We start from the raw sequence: 20,175 nt of genomic DNA, 5'->3' as shown, positions 1-20,175 counted from the left end.
ATTTCTGGTATCAGCAGTGCTGTGTGAGCACATTTGTTGTGGTTTTGGGCCCAGGCAGGTTCTGGATGCTGAGTGGCGCTGGTTTTTAAAGCCAGTACAGCCTTGCCTCGAGGGGCTGTGCCAGGATTATTGCAGAGATCCCTGAATTTGTGAGATGCTCTTGGTGAGGACGTTAACTTTTCACCTAGTCAAATCAAACCTGACTTTAATCTCTCCCTGCCTCCCACTGTTCTCCCCATATGGTAGGAAATCAGAAACTCTGATCATGAAAATTAAAGAGGGAAAACATTCCCAGGAAGAGCAAGTGTCATTTCCAGCTTCGCTAGCATGGTTTTTCACAAGTTCTTTGAGATTTTATTAGGATGATAACATGCACAATTTGTGTAATCAATTGCAAAAACACGGCTGGTGGGAAATGATGTTTCTCCAGCCCCAAATAAACTCTGGGCACGTGGTTCTGAAACGCTGTTTTGAAGCAGTTCTCAAAGGTGGTGTAACAGCAACAGTGTAATTCTACAATGTCACAGATTCAGGGAAGCTAAGGCCATTTAATGTGAAAAATCCCACAGTCTGAGCCAGGGGAGGACAGCTTTTTTACAGTAGAACAGGTTTTACAGGTGCAATTCACAGTACGCTTTCCTTATACACTCAATATTTATCTATACTAAAAGGACAGAAAAAAAGGAAACATCCCAGGCAGTTTATAACCCTGGAAACTCAAGAAAAATTCTTGGCTGTAGCTTAGCCATGGAGTTTACTGTAACAGGAAACACATCTTTCTTGCCTTTGAGGATAAAATTTCTGGCTAGTAACAATTGTTCTGTCAGCTCCCGGAGAAACAGAGCTGGAAGAAAGACTACGACAACATATCCACAGGCAGCTAACTAGGGGCATGGGATCACCAGATTTTCCAGCCTTTTCTTCTCTCCGCACATGTTATTCCATTTGTCGGGATGTTTCGGTTTTAATACACCTGGAAATGAGCAGAGGTGGTGCCATCCTTCCAGCAGCGCAGGGTTTCTACGGTGACAGAACGACAAAGAGGACAGGTCTTCTCCCTGTCGAACCAGAGGCAGAGGCACTCTTCACAGAACACGTGTTTTTAAAAAGGGCATCATCACCATGAGGGCAGGAGGTCCAGCCTTGTCACCGAGTGTGCACACTCAACAGGACAGCCACAGGAGCAAGTCACGACTGACATTCAGGGGGACACTGCAGCTGATCAGTAGTACTCAGACGATATGAACAATAAATCCCAGCATCACTAGTACATCAGTTTGACAAAGCCAAGGATATATATATATCTCTTTCTTAATACAGCAATAGAAAGAACCACTGAAAAGGCCTACGACATTTCGGCTAACAGAGTCGTTGAGAGGGTTTTCTCTACCATGTTTCCATCCTCAATCCCCCTGGTTATTTTACAAGTCTTCACTTAGCTCAGGCAACCCTCTTTCTTCCCCCTACTTCAAAGCATTTGCTTTTTTCTGCTCACATCACCCAGTCCTAGCCAGTAGCTTTGCGATTCTGGTTTTTCCTTCTCTATAAATGTCAGTTTTCACCCCTTATCTTCTCCTCTCATTTCTCCCCCGAGCCTCCCTCCAGCCTGCCTTGGGTACGAACAGGGATCGGGGGGTCAGCTGTCCAGCACACGACCCCTTCTAGCCCAGACTGGAAGAGCAGGAACAGGGCAAGGAGGGAGAACGAGAAGCTGTAAGAAACTGAGACCTCCCCGACACTTGTGGAGTCAGCAGAAATGTTACTCATCAAAATCTCAGCTCTGATAAGCACATACAGAGATAGCTTCTCTGGGGCGTACAGCGTGATAACATCTGCACAGATGTTCACAGGAATAGCAAGAGGCACTTTTGTTAAAACTCGCCAGAAAAAGGCTCATGAGCTTTATTTTGATATCACAAGAGAGCATATATCCCACCAGTGCCATTCCCAGAAACAGCTGAATCATTCTGCCTAAGGTTTTCCCTACACGCACCCACACATCAGCCAGAGACAGCCTCCAGGATGCAGAGTTTCAACCCCAACAGACAGAGCTTGACCGAGTTACAGGCAACTGAAGAGAAAATCTTGGGGAAGCATCATCAGTCTTGCCACGAGGCAATGCCTTCAGCTGGCCTCTGATAGATGAACAGAACCCACGGCAGCGTGGTGTGTCTGAAGGGTTCCACCAGCACCAGATCAGGACTGCTGCACTGCTCAGAGCACGGCATTCTTAGGCTCCTGGCTTTGACAGTGTTTACCAAATGAGAAACAAAACAATTCCCAGGGGCTGACAGCAGCGACCAACTTCTATGTGCAGAACTACTTTTATTCCTGGCCGGGAGTTCCGAGGCCAGACCATGATTACACGGTGCTGAACCCTATCAGGCTCATTCTGGATCTACGCCCCTCTCCCAGCACTTGCTCGTAATTCGGCTGGCCTGGTCACCAGCCAGGCTCCCCGAGGGTCAGATAAAAACATCTTGCTTTCCGTATCCGAGGTCTGGACTGCCAACTGGCAGTCTCTGGACTACGAGGCTGGTCTTTTCCCTCTCAATAGCTATGACCAGCCCCTACAGAGCGGCTCAGCTATCACAAGTCACTGGCTATCCGGAAGAGGGCAATAAATATCCACTAGGACCTAGATGAAGACCCAGCAAATTATTTTGGAAGTATCTTGCCTAACTGTGCCTGTCCCCAGTTAACCAAATGAATGCCAATAGGGGAACCTGACGTGGGCAGCTTGGGGTCTTACCTGGCACATAAGGATCAAAGGTTCCCTGAATTCTGCTTGGCAGATGGCACAGATGTCACCTGCCTCACTGCACTGCTGGCTGGTAGCACGAACTCCGTAGGTCTGTTAGGGAGAGGTGCAAAAAAATCCCAGCATCAAAGGGTCTGAAGATAATCGAGTTTGTGGCCAAGCATACACATAGACCCTGTTTTTCACACCCAGATTCCCTGCGTGACCTGGGAAGGACACTGGTGTTGTGTCACGGCGTATGGGGACAGGTGATTTGGGCAGCAGCACACAGAACACAGGGAGTCTGGGGCTCTGTGTTCTCTGTTTTGTTTTCCCCTCAAGCTGACTCCATCTTTTAGTGCCTCCACTTGTGGAGCAATGATAATGAAATTTAATGAGCTCAACAGGGAGCTGAAAGGATTAATTCAGCATCATTTGCAGAGGTGTTTAGATAGTGGGAGGTATTATTATTAGCAAGTTAGACAACAGAAGAAAGAAAAACAGCAGCAGCACCCACAGGCTTCCTACTTTTCTTTTTAAATATGTGGAAGGGAAATGTTGCTTCTCCTATGGTAACAGTAATAGGGGATATGGAAACATGCTGAGGAAAAATGACCACGGAATAAGAAGTCAAGCTCTAACAGACTTCTATGATGTCATGTTCCTTTCCTCTGCAGTCTTTGATTTTAAAATTTAAGTCACAGTATTTCGCTTCTAAATATCAGTACTGTATAATGCCATGCCTGGGATAACTTCTGTGCGCTGTAGGATCTCTTTTCATGTCACTGCACATCAGGCGCTACATACCTATGTTTAAAGTCTTCCTCACACTCTGCACTATGAAGTTTTGTCGGCTTCTTGCCGTTTTAGCCTCAACGGATTAATTCACATGACACAGAGCTTCCAATCAGACAAGAGAGGCCAGACCAGCAACAATCTCTTACCGCAGCTGGGACAAGGCAGGTATCAGAAAAGGTTCCTACCATTCCTGACAAGAGATACCAGCTTATCCACCCGTGGGATGACAAATTATTTTATGCTATGATCCTGACACACTGAGCAATTTTCAACTCCATCATTCAATAGTAACAAGGTTCCACCTATGAAACTGGTTTAATACATACGACTACTTACCTGTGGGGTGCAAAGGACCTTCAGTGCCTTCCGGACACTTCCCACACGACCACAGATGTCAAAAGACTGCAATAAAGACATTCCATTTTAGATACTTTCCAGAAAATATGTGCGTGCATGCACACATGTATGTTTGTGTGCAGTCCAGAAACTCAGGAAGCGGTTCCTCCAAATGGATACTCAGAGGGAACAAAGATCCTAAGCAACAATGGTGCCAAAAAAAGATTTCATGGTGATTAAAACATATGTAATAAATGTGAACTGACAGTGCAGAAGGGTTGCCAAAAAAGCTCTGGTAACAGTGGACTGCAAATCAAGGACTTCACGGGACATAAAGAGGAGCAGACGTTATGGGGTTGTGGTGGGGTAAGTTGCTCAGTCCCACGAAGCAGGAAAGGGCTAAAATGGACCCATTCCCACCCTGAGAACCAGGTACCTGGAAAGCCCAAAAGTGAGGTTAGAAACCACTGTGGCTAGCCTGAGAAAGAGGGAAGGAAGGACAGTCTTGTCACATGGAAGAGGCAGAAAACAGCTTTCCTCAGCCTCTGGGGAAAAGGGGGATTTCCAGGGCTGTGCGGCTCTGCCACACCGCTTGACTCTTCAGGGCCCAGGTGATGTTATGAAAGAAGGAGGGGGCATTGCCTGTCCTGCTGCAGAGAGTGAGTTAGCAGAGAGCAGTGATTAAATACTACCAAGAGAACGGCCTGAGGAATGAGGAGCAGGACTGATGCTGAGGTGCTCCCATCCGCCTAAAGAGGAGAAACTTCAAATGCCAGGAGGGGAGTGAGCTTCCACCGCCTTGGTACTTTGCAGACACCCAAAGGTGGCCAACAGCAGGGGCAACACCAGGTTCTTTTCTCCCTCCCTCCCTCCACTGTCCAGCAAACATGATGTAACTGCATCTGGAGAGCAGTGCTCATGCTGGGCTCCTCATTAAAGACTAAAAGCAGTTCAGAGAAGGGCAGAAAATGAGCCTGCAGAAAAATTTTTCTGAAAAGAGACTAAAAAATAAATATTTACAGCTTGGCTGAGCAGTACAAAAAAAGTAGGAGGAAAAGAACTACCTACAAATATCAAGGGGATGAACACACCATTCTTAAAGTGAAGATGTGGTACTAATAATAAAAGGGAAAACTGCTTGAAAAACCTAATCTGATATCCTTCATCCTCCCTGTCTGGCTGGACACAGATACAAAAAAATGATTGTGCAAAGAATAGCCCTCTATGAGTTGGGAGAGGGGCCAGGTGACACAACAGGACCTTTCCATTTCTGACCTGAGTGAGGGTAGGGGAACATGCAGAACACGCAGAGCTTTAGTGGACTAGCAGCACAAAGGCACCAGAATGCCTGGATTTGGCTTTCTATTTTTATTTTTTTTTTTGTTAGAATGATTAAGTGGGCTCACTGCAGGGAATGCCAATGAGATCATTGTGCGATAGATGTGGAATCAAATGAAGGCACCAATAATGCTTCCAGTCAGCACGTAAAAAGGCTCCCAGGGTCCTACCAGTAATGCTTTCAGTCAGCAGCTAGCACTACTACAGACATTTTATCTTCTAACAAGGATGGGAATCAGCTCTCTCGACAGTCCAATTCACAGCTTTCTCTGGTTGCTTTGCTTATGGCATGACTTTTAATGCTTTTGCTCTAGCTCTGATGTTTCCTCCTCTCCCAGTCATTTCCCCCTTCAATTTTTTATCCTCTGGAGTTTCCTGTACCCTCAAAGATGCCTGTTTCAGTAGTCTCTTTGACATCTATTTATCAGCCCATGCACTGAAGTCTGTGTTGCATCAGTCATCTTTCTAGCACTAAGATTGCAACAACTGGGTTCACAGACAGTGAGTGTTTCTGTTCAGGATAGAGAAAAAATAAGACCTGGATGCCCTTACTAATGACCATCTGCGATTTCTTCACCAAAACCAGAAGTTCATGTTTACACAGTCCAGACAGAGACACCAAGCCAGCTCCCATCAGCTGCAGTACACACAACCTTCTGAAAGTCGAGCCTGTCCTTTGTGTGGGGAAAGGGGATGCAGCCCTAGCTCAGCCCTGGATTTTCGCCAGGAGCACAGAAGGTCTGAGTGCCAAATTGGCTTCTGTGGTTTTTCTAATGTGGTTTGTGGCTTTGCTAATGTGGATTCCTTGGGGTATATTTTCAGTGTCTCCAGCAAGGAATTAGACCTGCAATGCTTGTGACTGTAAATGGGATGCACACACCTAGTATTTCATGATCTGTATTAGAAGAGTGTGCTACCACTTTTATTTCACATTCGAGCAAAGTCTCTAGCGTGCGGAAGTCTAATCCTAACCGGGACACATCTGTAGTACCAAGTACCTGCCACACCATGACCTGGGACATGTTCCTGGACTTATCACCCTTCAGCTGGCCTATCCATCCAGTTACACCTCTGACGAACTAGATGAATTAATGGAAGAAACATGCACATTAAAGGCATAGGCTATAGCCAAGGCACTTCCACACAAATGTGCCCCACAGTCCTGGTCCCAAGTTACAGTCAAGGCTAGTAAGCAGCTGTCCTTCTCTCCTCAGGGAGCCTCTAAATAACAGATCAACAGAACTCTTCAACAGGAGGTTGCTTTTCCAATCTAGATTATCACAACACTACCTATAAAAGCTTCATAGCAAAGAAACATCTATCTAGCCCATAAAGAACCACTTGCACCTATGTGTCAGGGCCCGGAGTGCATTAATAGGGCCATGCCGAGCCTCACCTGGGGTCTCTACCCCCAATCCCTTCCCACGGGCTCAGGAGCTCAGCCCTGGAGGCCTCAGCTCATGGTTGAGCTCTGCTGTGCAAGTGCTGGTTTCCAGTTGAGCCACAGCTGTGTCTAGCTGCAGATCCCACTGATCTGGACACCCCAGCACTTGGAGTGACTCCCCAGCCTCACCTTGAGCCTGTCTCATCCCTGGCTATGTGCTGCGATTGTTGGGCAGTGTCTGACCCCCGTTGCTTTCACCAGACCTGATCCTGACCTGTGGAGTGATGTCCTTGGCTTTATCTTGGACCTGCCTCACTGCCTGAAGATCAGGATTCTTTGAACCCGGCTATTGCCTCCAGGCCTCCTCTGCTTGCTTTGTTTGGGTGCTGTGGGCTTGGCCCTGGCTGGTGAGGCCCTCGCCCTGCCAGCTGTGTTCTTGGGCTTGACTCCCTTCCTCCAAGGCGCTTGCTGCTTCCTCACATTATGAGGACTTCTCCGGAGGTAAGAAATGGCATGTGGAACTGCAGGTAAGCATCCCTTTATCATGTGCTGAGTAACTTTTGCAAGAAGGGACACCAGAAAGATCACTTGAAGTCTATCTTTGTAACCGTGATCTGTGTACCTGACCTCACAAGCCAGAAGGGCATGGAAGAGTTGGCTACTGCTGTCTACAGCAGATCCAGACAGTGACAATTCTGAAAAAGGCAACAATCCTCTCCCACAGCACAGAGTAAAGAGCAGGAAACACAGATGAGAGAATGGATGGGGGTGCAGGGAACTACACTGGTCTCATGTTCCTTCTACTCTGGTGTTTGCTCTGGTTTTGGCTTGGTAACAGTCCTGCTGTGACCAAACCACTTCACCTCCCACGACCTCCTCTACCCATCTTGCCTACAAAAACTGCAAACTCCTTGACAGCAGGGCTTGTATTGCCCCATTCCTACACAACACACAGCTGCAATCGCAGCCACATCTCCTGTAAGAGCTATAGTATGATGTCGTATTGCTCAGCAATCCATTAGCCCCTTTGAGCTGTCTTCAGCTCGGATATATTCTCTCTTCTTCGTTTTGCTTCTGGAAAGCCATAGCCCCTTTCTCCTAGGCAGAGACAAGTATCAGGGCTGCAGCAAGCTTGACTCACTTGGTGTTTCTCAGAGGGAGAGATAGCACAAGTATATTGTTTGCTCCAGCTACTGCTCTGCCCCTCTCAGGGAACACAGTTGAGAATGCAACTATTTGTAGAGCTCAGACTTGGGACTCTTCCAAATAAGAAAGTCACACCTATTCATTTACAATTGTACAGGCAGACTTTGTGCTCTTAACATTCTTATTTCTAAGGAAACAACAATTACTCTTGTCCATCAGTGAGATATTGGACTTACATCAGCCAGAACTACCTTATCCAGGCAGGACTTGCATATCCCTCGCTCTCCTTGCTGCATTCAATACTGTGAGTGACAGTACCTACGCTGCCCCAAAAGACAGAGGAAGGCTTAGAGAGAAACATTTACCTGTCTGCAACCTTCCTTTCAGTGTTCCAGTGAGAAGTTTGGAGGCAGCTAACCTCTCTTCCCATACTGCTCCCCCAAGACCCCATTCCCGTTCTCCTCTAGCTTTTATAGAAAGGTATTAGACAGCAGCAATGACTTCATCAGCCTGATGCAACACCACATGAGCAGTCACAGATCACCAATGCCCACACACTGAATCAAAATGCTTTTGGCAAATAAAGCACATGGTGTCCCCAGCTGCTGCAGTTTCCTTCCTGGGTAGTGATAATAATCAAAAAGTATATTGTTTTCCCCCTCAGCTGGGCTTCTTTCTCTGCTCTTGCTACAGCTCCCATAGAGGTGCAGAATGAGGTGGTACTTGCCTTGCAGAGGCTATACAGGATGATCAGGATCCCACCTAGGAAGTAGCTGCTGGATGGATCATCTCCCATGATGTATTTATACCACAGCTGGATGGGGACAAGGGAGCGGAACAGCTGGCTCAGCTCCTCAATAATCAGATAAAACTTTCCCTGTAAAACAAACAAGAGATACGTGATCACTATCAGGAGGTCAGAAGAAGAGCACTTAATAGGTGCAAGGCTTGAACCCAGGACAAGTTTATCAGAGTTGTGTTCCCTGTCCACCCACGCACCCTGTTAAACGGTGTGAAGACCAATACTCACGAGACACAGCTTTCTTTGCAGCCATTTCATTCAGTGCCCAGGAAGGACAGCTATCACTTCATTGTTTCTTAGTGTTCCTCTTGCTCTGTCACTTATACAGCCATTGTTCTACACTTCTGAATCTTAAACTTTTAGAGGAGGTTATGGATATACACCTTACTGCATACCTGTATGATGCTACAGAACACTAGCAGCAGAGGTTAAGACTTAACAGGGATTAATATGATGTAAATTGTAGAAACTCTTAATAATGAGAAAAGGAATACAAGGCAGGTCTCTTTCATCTTATACCCCTTCTGAAGGTACAGGGATTTAAATGTAAGGTGACACTAGTCTTCCTGGTAACTTTCTAGATCATCCCAAAAGAATCAAATTATCTATTTGCCAGCATCCTTCCAGTTTCCCTCTGGTGTGCACTGGCTCTTGTACAGTACACAGATAAAAAGACTGTCTCTGAAAAAAACCCTCAAGGCATTTTAAACTCAGAGATACTAAACCTTCCTGAGGACCTTAAGGAAGAAAAGAGTAGGAGGGGGAAAGCATGCTGGCTGAAATGCTTCTTTCTCAAAAGAGGCTCAAAGAATGGGCACTGTTTTTTGTAAACCTTCACTAAAGCTGTCCTTGCTGTTCTGGTGTTTATTCCTTTCAGACCTTTCCTTCCTTGAAGGACACCTGCAAGGTAGCAGGCTCCCTCCTGGCTTACTACAACCATGAGGTGCAACAACTGAAATAGCTGTTTCTTATCATGCGATTTCTATTTTAAAGCACCCAGGACTAGGGCTAGGAAGCTGGCTAAATAAGGCCATCTAATCTAGGGTCTCCCAGTCTCAGTGAAGACGCATTTATGTTCTGTTCTGCCCTGTTTAAAAGGGAGAGCTGGTGACAAGGCACTAGGTCAGGGCAAGCTGTGAGCCCAAAACAATACTGAATCTGCAATGACATTATCTGGACTGAAAGATATGGTTTTGATATGTCAAAATTCTTTTATTTGATAAGATCATGGAGAAGTGGAAATTCCCCTGGAATTTTGCTGTGTTGTCCCACTTAGCTTTGTCATCAGTGATGTCATCACAGGTCAATTGTTAATTGGTGAGATTTGGAGTGGGGATTAAGTCCTCTGCAGTCCACGAGGCTAGCAGCAGCTAGTGCCCTTCCCTAGGGTCTCTGAGATGAGATCACTCGGCAGGCCATCCTGCTGCACAGAACAAATCGAATCCTTTAGAGAGCTCTGGCATTCTCATGATCTCATTTCCCCCCTGGGACAAGGAGTGAGGTCACACCAGCGGTTGCTAACGGACCTGGGCTGCTTTCTCCCTCTCCCCCAATCCTCTCCTCCCTGTTAATCCCAGGTGGCATCACATAGCAAAAATGTAACAGCAACAAACTGGGGTCCTAAATGCAAGCAATTTATTAAATTAACACAGAGGTCTCTATCCAGCCTCATGCTTCAATACAATCATCATTTATTTCAGGAGCCCATGTGACAGAGGGTCGCAGTCTGCTAATGACTACACTGCCGCTTTCTTCCCTTCACACAGGCAGTTCTCTGCCTCCCCCTCCCCAGCCAGCTCTGATGAAAGCTATCAGCAAGCTAAAGGCAGCAAACTGTTTGCTTTCTGATTTGTTCCTCCCACCAGGCTCATGATGAGTGTCATCTTCTTTAATTTACCCTTTATTTAGCAGGCTGGGCTGGGACAGGTCACTGCTTACTTGCCCATTGCATCAGATGGAACTGCTGGATCCAGTATTTGGGGCATCAAAGCTGAAACTCTTCTACAACAGAATTTTTTGAGGCACTAGAACACCAGAGCCCACAGCAAGATGTATCAAAGGACAGGCCACAGGCAGTCCCAGAGGTCCAGACAGGCTGTGGAATTGAAAGTGTCAGAGTTTGTCTCTAAAATGAACATGCAGCAAGTGACTAATTTCGATTTTTCTAACCACAAAATCTCCACTCTTTACAAAGCTTTCATAATCCCTTTCTCTAATGCGAGTCTTCAGTTTTCAATGGTAACTGCAGAGTACCAGGATTTCTTAGCAGCTAGATACTTGTTAGCACCCTCACAAGAGTGCGGTTGTGTTTTGAATGGATGCATCTCTCCATCCTGCCCATTAACACCACCCACTTGACCATTTAAGAGAGGCCTGTTGATAAGCTTAGAGTGATTACAGCCAGGAGGAGGGAAGCAAAACAAGGACAGCTGAGCATCATTTAAAGACAACTAGTGCTACAGCCAGTGATTACAGAAACGTAAGGCTTGTCAGGCATCTCGGTGCAACACACCAGCCCTCTTTTAAATGAGGAAAAGTGCCTAAAAAATCAGAAGTAATTCTACAAAGGGCTGAAGCAGAAGTGGGGTCCTCTTTCTGAGCCAGAAGCTTAGAAAATAAGGGTTGTTCCCTATAATTTCAGCAGCAAAGTTTAGCCTTCTGACAGCAGTAAGTAACTGCAGATGGCACCCATCACTTGTAAGGGCACTCAATATACCTATCTTCTGCTTTGCAGCTTTGTTATAACTTGGCTAAGTTGAAGATTTGAAAGCCAAATCTGTCTCAGGCTGTATTTTCTCTGAAAACTTCAGATAAACAGTTTCAGCTATTCCTCATCAAGATTAGGAAGAACTGTGTACTGTATTAACCATAAATCTGTGCATCTGACTTGGAACAACAGCTGGAAATGAGGCAAGGCCTGCCTCTGTTAGGTGACTTTTCCTTTTATAAAAATCCATGTCAGTCTGGGAATCTTCTCTTGAATACACTCTCTAGAGACTGACCAGCTCTCTAAGATCAGCAAAAGCTATTTTTGGTGAGCCTGTGAGTCAGCCCCAATGCATGACCAGACTGTGCAGGAGCCAGCTCTTCAGAGCAAACGTATTACCTTGCTGGGCTGCAGAGATTAAATAGGATATTACCGAAATTACAGCTCCTGGTTTGGGTGGTCAGGTACAAGGAAAGAGGCTCTGCTCTCATCAAGCCCTTGCAAGGGGTTGGAGTTAAGCCTGACTAAAATGTAAGAAGCACACTGCTCACCCTGCTTCCCCTGTAGGTAGGGTCACTTATTGTAAAAGCTGACAGTCCACTACTACTGTTAGCAAACACTTCATTAGCACAAGTGGCAGAGGCTCGTGCTGTGGATCTAATTATGGCAACTCTAAGCCTTGTGATACTACACGGTGAAATTTTGATTCTTTTTGTTTTTTTCCAGAATGCTTTTTCAAAAACCAAGTCAATGACTCAAGTATAACCCCCCCATTTTCCTCCACCTCCTTCACCACATAGAAAAACCATTTTTATACTTTAAATCAAGCACGTATTTTGGAGAAGTAGAATTCAGGATTTTCATACAATTGCAATTTTCCTTCTGTACGTGCAGTATTGTACAGTCTGTAACAATGTGAACACATACTATTTTTTCACAGAGGGTGAGTGGGACTCGTTAAGCATGTGACTTTAGCACTTTGTTATACCCTCATTACTTGATGGCAGATCTGCATCCTACCACTTCGTGCTATTTGAGCTGTGCTCAGAGTAGAAAATTACTGAAATTTCTTCAGTCTTTTTATGACATCACCGCTACAGAAAAAGATTTTTAAAAACCTAACTTATTTTCACATTGCTGGCTGACATAAGGGACAGCTATTATCTGCATTTTCTAAATGAAAACTTAAGACATGGAAAGACTAAGGTTAAGGTAAGGTGGTTTTGGTGTGCAAGCCGAGATGTCTGGGATTACTTTTTATAAAGCACTTAATTTTATAAATGACATTACCACTAAAAGCTAAACCACTGACTTCAGTTTGCAGCTGTACACAGCTTTTCTAGAGTCACATAGGAATTATTTGGCAAAGAAAAGGATGGAATTTAATTCTCCAGTGTAGCATTCAACTTTAACTTGTAGAACATTCCTCTTCTTCCAATGGTCTCTTTGTTCTCTGTGCACTTTCCAGTTTCTACAACAGCTTCTTTCAATACCTCACCTTGCCTCATTCGCAAGGCACGGTATACACTGGTGATGGATGGAAGAAGTCTTACAGAAAAATAACATGGTATCATGTAATTAAAAACTGAATCACAATATACGCACACACCAAAGGGGGCAAATCACAGCTGCAGAAGCAATGCTAATTCCCGCACAGCCTAACCGAGCACCGGCTTTGTAGTCTCTTTAGACATAAGGCTTTGTTTAAGTGTGCATGTGTGCCTGCACAGAAGGAAACAGAAAGGCATGCTCAAGGTTTTACACGGCGGAATTAAAATGGGATGTAAGAGAAGTGAGAGAAGTTGCAATGAGGCAACTGTAAGTTGTGATTAGCACTCATGGGAAGATCCAAGTCTCACTTGTACTGTTGCCAGCAGCACTAGACATATTCTGAAACAGGAAGATGGTAGAAAAAACTTTTGAGACCTGCTGGCAATTTGGATCAGAGGAGAGCAGGCTCTGCTGAGATTTCAGGTCCTATTGCCAATATAGGAAAGCATTGGGTAGGAGCAGTAAACAGGACTGTGGCCCAGGGGATGCTGGTGAAAATCCATGCAAGACTACTAAGGAAGAGTAATTACAGTAGGACTAGAGAGGAAAATGAGAAATGAGATTTTGTTAGTGCACAGCAATTTGAAAAGTCACATCTTGGATATCTTAAACTGGAAAGTTAAACTTGGAAGCCATCTAAGAGCCGTGATTCCTTTAAGTTTAGGAGCAGTGACTTTCAAAGTGTATTAGAGAAAAGGATGGAAAAGAGTCCCAGTCCCTCAGTACCTAGTCTGATGCTTTAGTCTTTTTCTTTCATACATAATAAATCCAACACCTCTGACTCTGCAACACATCTGTCCCAGGCTGCAATAGGGAAAAGTCTTTGCAGAACCATCATATAGTTTCTGTGGCTCAAAAGGATCAAAATCTCAGATTGTTGTCCAACAATAGTGAATCTATTGCTGAGTAAGTTCCCCCAAACAGCACCCAGGATCATCAAGGAGTGGGTAACAAGAGGATAGGTTATCACTGATCTGGAAACACCTCTTGAGCCACACTATTAGAGAAGACTAGGATTACCTTGCATATCGCACAGCACAAGAGGGCACAGACAAAGAACAGGAAGATCTTTACCCAGATTTTTTTCTAACACATCTATGTGTCTGCTCCCAGTGCTTGTTTTAAGGCTTCTGTATTTTTTTATCAGCATCTAGGGGACTCAAATGCTCCAAGAGACCTTGTTTTTTCTCAGGATGAAAGAAAATGTACAGAAACTTCATGTTAAATGATTGACAAATATCAGGCCCCATGATGAAAGAGAGGCTGCAAGGACATTAGAAGGCTGCTGTCATCACCGCCACAATTAACACAACTTCACTCTGGTACCTTCTCCTATTGTGAGCCTTCTGGAAAAGGCTGTAGCCCTAGAGAAAATGTTTCAGCAGCAGCAAACTGCTCCAGCTTACCCTCCTTCCCCTGCTGAAGAAGGATGGACTTTTTTAATGTCATGGTTTGTTCTAGATGTATGCCTAGTGCAAGCAGAGCTTATTGCTTGAGGAGCATAAAACTTCTGCACATGCAAGTCATTTGTGTAACTACTCCTGTGACAGAGAAAGGGTCAGTCTGCCTGGTGAGACAGGCTGGGCACCAGGATTTTGGACCATGGTATCCCGTGGAGATGAGCTCTGACACAAGATGGTGGCAGGCTGCAGAATAATTCTAATAATTATAAGGTAATTGCCCATTTTCTTTACAATTAGTATTTAATGATACATGGCTGTGCACAGAGGCAGCAACAGGTGGTGACATCATAACCAAAGCAACTGTGGACATCCTTGTGCTCTTTGGAAGAGCGCTGGGGCAACTCAAAATGAGGTCTTACTAGCTTCAGACTCAAAGGATATGTAGTCATTGCAGATCAGCTGACACTGTAATACATTGTCTTAAGAGACTTTGCTTCATCTGAATGATCCAAATCATACTACCTTGTGCAAAAGACATTCTGATATTTCTTTCATATCCAAAGTACAGCTCCAGAAGGAATATGGAAAGCTTAACATGCCAGTTCACATGGTAAGAGCTGTAACGATCTCTGCTAGGAAACATGGGATGCACCTGAAAAAGGGATCTGTTCCAAAGTCCAAGTGCAAAAACGTCTGCCACATACAGGCCAGGTTCTCTCTAAAAAGATACGATGAGATGGTACTTTAAAAAAAAAAAAGGCACCAAAAAACCCAAACAAAAAAAACCCCAAGCAAATATTTCCAAAGATGCAGTGGGGAGTCCACAATGCTAGTGTGGGACTAGTATTTGTACGCTTGTCCCTGACACCATTTGAACGGCATAAAGAAAGCTTCACGAGTAATGCCAGTCTTGCCACAAAAAACTCATTTGCAATGTGTAGATCCAGCTTTCAAACAAAACTGACAAGTATTTATTCAATAGTTACTTCATACTATGTTTTCAAAAAACAATGCTAGTGCTTTCCTTTTGAATTTTCAGTCTTCTGGAAATGCAGCCCCTTGTAACTTGGTTGTTACATCTGTATTGAGCGTGCAAAGAAAATTCTTTCTTAATGCTGGTATATAAGAAAGGCCCTAAGACCACTGGAAAACAAGTGTGTCCCTGGTATCCTTCTCCCCTATAGAGATATGGAGATACATATATACATAAAAGAACCTCGGATACCAATTTCTTATGCTTCTTTTCGTTTGTTTTTCTTCTTCCCCCCTTCCCTTCTGCATCACTCCATTCTCCAGGATATCAGCTTAGATTGCTGACAACAGCATGAGGAGGGGATGGGAGACTTGCAGGCACCTGGGATTTCCTAAACAAAATCTTTGGCAACTGTGTCTTTTTATTATTTATTTCCTTATTTTTAATTCCACCCCCCTCAAGCTGTCATTCCTTAGCAGTGAAAATGAAAAGCTGCCATTTATGTGTGTACAACAATGGAGGCCTCTGCAGGCCACATGGCTCCTGCAGTTTAATTTACTTTAATTCATTTTATATTGAACTAAATGATCTTATTTGCCTTTTTTAATGGAGAGCCTTCAGCACACAGGGTGGGAGCCAAGCCCCCCTTCCAAAGAAATTATGAGCCCAGCTGCTATTAAAACTTGCACTCAGCTTGACGTGCCCGTCACAGCTCATGGGGGAGGAAGGGACATCTTTAGCCACAGGTATGCTCCTTCTCCCCCTGATTGCAGAGGTGTAGGATTGGAGTCTGATGTTGGGGTTGCCTTCCTTTTCCTGCGTTTCTACCCTGTTCGCAAGCTCTTCTTTCCCTGCCTTCCATCTGGATTGTGGTCTCACAGCCCCTTTTGGCATATCTGTTTTCCAGGCTGGTTTGGAACCTGGGAAAGTCTGGGATTATTTTGTCAAATTTTCAATCTTGCCTCATTCTTTGGAGGGGTTGCTTGCAGAGATATTCCATTTCTGAGCTTGGAGAACTCTAGTTGTATCCTGATAATATAGCAGTCTTCATGCCTCACACCTCAAGCATTCATTATCACATTTACTGCTCTCTGTATTCTGACTGCAAAGACAAACCTTTTTCTGCCTCTTAGCTTGCTTTTTCTCAGTTAAAGCATAAACTGATGCTACAAATCCAAGATAGTTCTTGATGTCATTTTAAATGAAATCTTGTGCTTCCTGTGATGGGGCCATACTGGGAATACAGGACCCAGGCAGTTTAGACTGGGAGAACTGAGTGTTCTAGCCCAAATTTTTAATGTATTCACTGTGAAAATGAAAAGATGCACCTGAGGAAGGGTTTAGTACTACTCCCTATTTTCATTAATGATCTTGATAGAACAGACCAGGCTTATCAAATGCACAGTTGATGCTAAACTGGGAAAGTCTGTAAATGCATGGAAAGGATTATAATCCAAACTCACCTCGAGAGACTGGTCTGGAAAACAGGGGTGACTGAAGACAGTCCAAAAGGGAGTAAGATCTGGAATGGATGATCACTGAGAAAAGACTCAAAAAATTGGTGGTGGTCAGTCTGTAGAGAAGGGGCAATACGAAGACTTTGATGTGTAAAAGAAAAAGAATCTGATCTTGCTCCAATCACAATGGATATGGAGAGTTAAGAGACTTAAAAGAAGGATGTTCAGAGGAGATGCCTCACACTAGAAAGGCTATGCAAGTACCAGTGAAAACTGCATGGTAGTCAGAGAAGACTAGAATCTCAAGGAGCAGCATGAAAAGCCAGACTAGCTTTGGAAGTGCCTTTGAACTTCCAAAAGAAAGGAAGTCTGAAGAGCCTGCTCAGAGGCTGAATGCAGAATGATCAAACTCCCTGATATCCCGTCTATGGGTGAGCTTTACCATGTATTGCTGACTGCCAGCAAGAAGGTACTGCAAGGAAGCTCGAGATGAAACACCTCTGTCCCATTCACAGCTGTGCTGAACTCTATCCCTGCAGTGCAGCCATCTCCACTTCAGGTCCTGCATTATGGGGAGCTAGAGGTTGCTAGAGTTATATTGGCAGAAAAAATTTCAGTGTAGGTATATCTTGAAAAATTCTTCTAGCTCTGCTGTGTAAGTTTAATTTATATTTCTCCAGCAGCTTGCTACCTGCTACCATTAAGTGACAGCCATAAAGAAGTTCATAAACTGTGAGTCGGGCTTCAAGCAGAAACACAAGCATGCGGGGAGGAAGAGAATAACTTTTTATCTGGCAAGTGTTAAGATAGCAGCTAGCAAATAACTTGGTAAGAATTTGGTCAAAGTTAATATGCCTAAAGTGCCATAGAACTGTACTAACTCAGAAAAAGCTTACATTTAAAAAAACTCATCTGAAAGATAAGATGTGTAGCATTGTGCTGGCCTGTGGAAGCAAGCTGGGTCATCAGGTTCAGGCAGAGATCTCAGCTATGTGGTTACCAATTACAGTTTCTATGGCATCCTGGAGTTCTCTTGGAGCCCTCCCATCCCAGTTTGATCTTGCTTAATTTGTTACACCAGATCTCATCCCTAGCTGGCTTACTGGATGCACTGTAAAGAGGGGGACAAAAATAAATCCAGATCCATAGTGGTAGGTAACAGCAGTCTCAGATGTCGAGGGACAGTGAGACCATCAACGACATCCTAAGACAAAAAGGGACTTAAAGTGAGAAATATTGCTATCCAGAAAAAGGTATTAAAAATGAAGCATCTGTGCTCTGAGTCATTATAGGCCCTTGACAGATGTGATCTTACCAGCCTCCCACTGTAGCTGCAAATAAAGACCCCTTCTCTTTCTTCTCTCCCGACAAGGATTAATGAGTACTTGGGATAGCTCTCAGACAAGCAAGCAAAGGCTGTGAACCTTTTCCAACATTGCAATTTATCTTGGGAAGACTATTCACATCACTTTTCCCTCCCTCCCCAGGCTGGATTATGCTCTGACCTAGCACATTAATCTCCCAAAATAAAATAATAATAATAGAAGGAAAAAAAAAAGAGCTGGACAACTGCCAGAAATAAATTAATAACCATCTCAAATAGCCCTGCTGTGCAGGAACAAACTGCTCAACTCCCCTGCCACCCATGTCATTTGTAAGCAAAACTATTCCCAGTTTAGATATCCCCTTAAGTGCCCTGCCTGAGACTTTCAGGGAGTAATGATAATATCTTGCATCTATGTAGTGCCTTTCAGCCCTTTAGCTGCCATAAAGTTTCTTTACCAAATGCAAATAATACACATTGCTATGTTTGCCACTGTAATGTAGACACTACTAACTGGAGGAAGGGGCAGCGTGACATCTGGAAGAGTTAAAACAAAAACAAACATGAAAAGGTGTTTAAAGAAAAAGAATATAGTGAGAAAGTTCCAATAGTGAGGCCTAGTCTCCATAGGATTTTATAAACATTTAAGTGTGTTAACCATTTAGTTAAAATATTTCTTTACCCATGGTTAGAACCGGTGCTGTCTTTTGTGGCAGCAGTAGCTTCAATTCAATACTGCTACTACTGCTGACCCAAGTGGTAAGCCAAAGAGAAGTGTTTTTCCCATTAAGAGATTTGTTAAGATATCTGTTCACAGAGAATACTCAGAAAACAAGACTTGGAACAAAGTCAACCAGAAAAGCAGTTATCTCACTGCTAGTACCTATTCCTTCTCAAGCAATGCTTCCCTCCCTCTGGACTTTAATTACTTGCTGGCATTACCAAACCCTTGCTCAGGTCAGCAATGGCTCAAAAACAAAAACTCACTACCCAGGTTACTTTCTGACAAAGTTTTATCAGAGATTTTATTATTTCTATTCTTCCACCCATATTTCATGCTGAAAACATGCTGTAAAGATTAGTATTAGATTATCAAAGACAAACATCTGCATATCAAGAAAAAAAGAGACTGACCTTTGACTTGACAGCTAGGATGATCTTAGGCAGGGCGACAATCAGGCATTTCAACGCGATGGTGAGGTACTTCAGTATGAAGTCTGCGATCCCCACAATCCACATCAGGTTGAAGAAGTCCAGCCTCTCGAGGTTGGGTTTCAGGAATATAAGGCTGAAAGGCATGACAACAAGGCTCAAATACCAATGAGGAGAACGTCGTGGAAGCTTCTTGATACCAGCTGTATCCACTGCTGGACAGAGAAAGCCTGGAAACTCCACTGAACTTCAGTGAAGTTCTCAAGGGCAATAGGAATAAAACATGCAAATTAGTCCCATGGTTCCTCTGGGCCTCTTGACTTTGTTCTTGCCCATTTCTTCTGAGGTCAGCAGGTTTGCCCACTACCAGAAAGCAGGACCCAAACACGTACAAAATCTGTTTTGGAAGACTACAGTCTCCAGAACCTGCAATCCACACTATAAAAGAGCCTTTGGTCTGATGATAGCGCCCTTAGTCCACAGGCTTGTTCTATCAGATCTGATTGTAAAAGCTTATCCTTTGAAGTCCAATTCATCAGCAGTTATGGTTCCTTGAGGAAATCATGGCCGAGTCAAGACCACTATGTCTTGTTCCTCGGAGGCCAGCTTGCCTCAGGTAGAACTACTGCAGGGGCAGCAGTCTCTAAAGCTACTTGTGTGTGTGAAACAAGCAGGTGACAAAGGAAGCACTGTATTAGACATGGCAGAAAGGTCAGAACTTCAGGTGTGGCATGCTCTGACAGCGGCTTGCCACTGTATGAAGCAGACCAAGAGCTGGGCTGTGTTAATTATCAGCTCTTACCCTTAAGGACCTAAAATATAGTGTCCCTTACATGTTATTGACTGGGCTGAACATCTGCCCTTTAAAGAAGGGGAATCCAGGACAGCAGAACTTCATGTAGCAATGGGCAGGAGCTACTGACCTGAGCAGCAGTGAGGGCTGGACCCTACTCAGACTGAAAAAACAGGATTCCTCTTCAGGATATTTACCTACTAAAGCCTCATGGTAGAAAGCAAAAAACTTAACAAACAAACAAAAAAAAAAAAAGGCAAAAGTAAAATAA

The 20,175-nt window shown here is 44.2% G+C and overlaps 1 protein-coding gene across 1 annotated transcript; it reads right to left on the bottom strand.

The window, feature by feature from the left end:
- Positions 1-964: 964 nt before the first annotated feature.
- LOC104465396 (RING finger and transmembrane domain-containing protein 2) lies at positions 965-19,247 on the bottom strand (the record flags this gene model as incomplete). The annotated part of the gene is made up of 5 exons (XM_010078421.1): positions 965-1,101; positions 2,755-2,854; positions 3,875-3,940; positions 8,470-8,619; positions 19,094-19,247. Coding segments are annotated over 5 exons (607 nt in total), but the record flags the coding sequence as incomplete, so codon positions are not given.
- Positions 19,248-20,175: the final 928 nt, after the last annotated feature.

The sequence above is a fragment of the Pterocles gutturalis genome, unplaced genomic scaffold, assembly GCF_000699245.1.
Source record: "Pterocles gutturalis isolate BGI_N339 unplaced genomic scaffold, ASM69924v1 scaffold893, whole genome shotgun sequence".
Classification (NCBI taxonomy): Eukaryota; Metazoa; Chordata; class Aves; order Pterocliformes; family Pteroclidae; genus Pterocles; species Pterocles gutturalis.
This window is presented reverse-complemented; position numbering and strand designations above follow the sequence as displayed.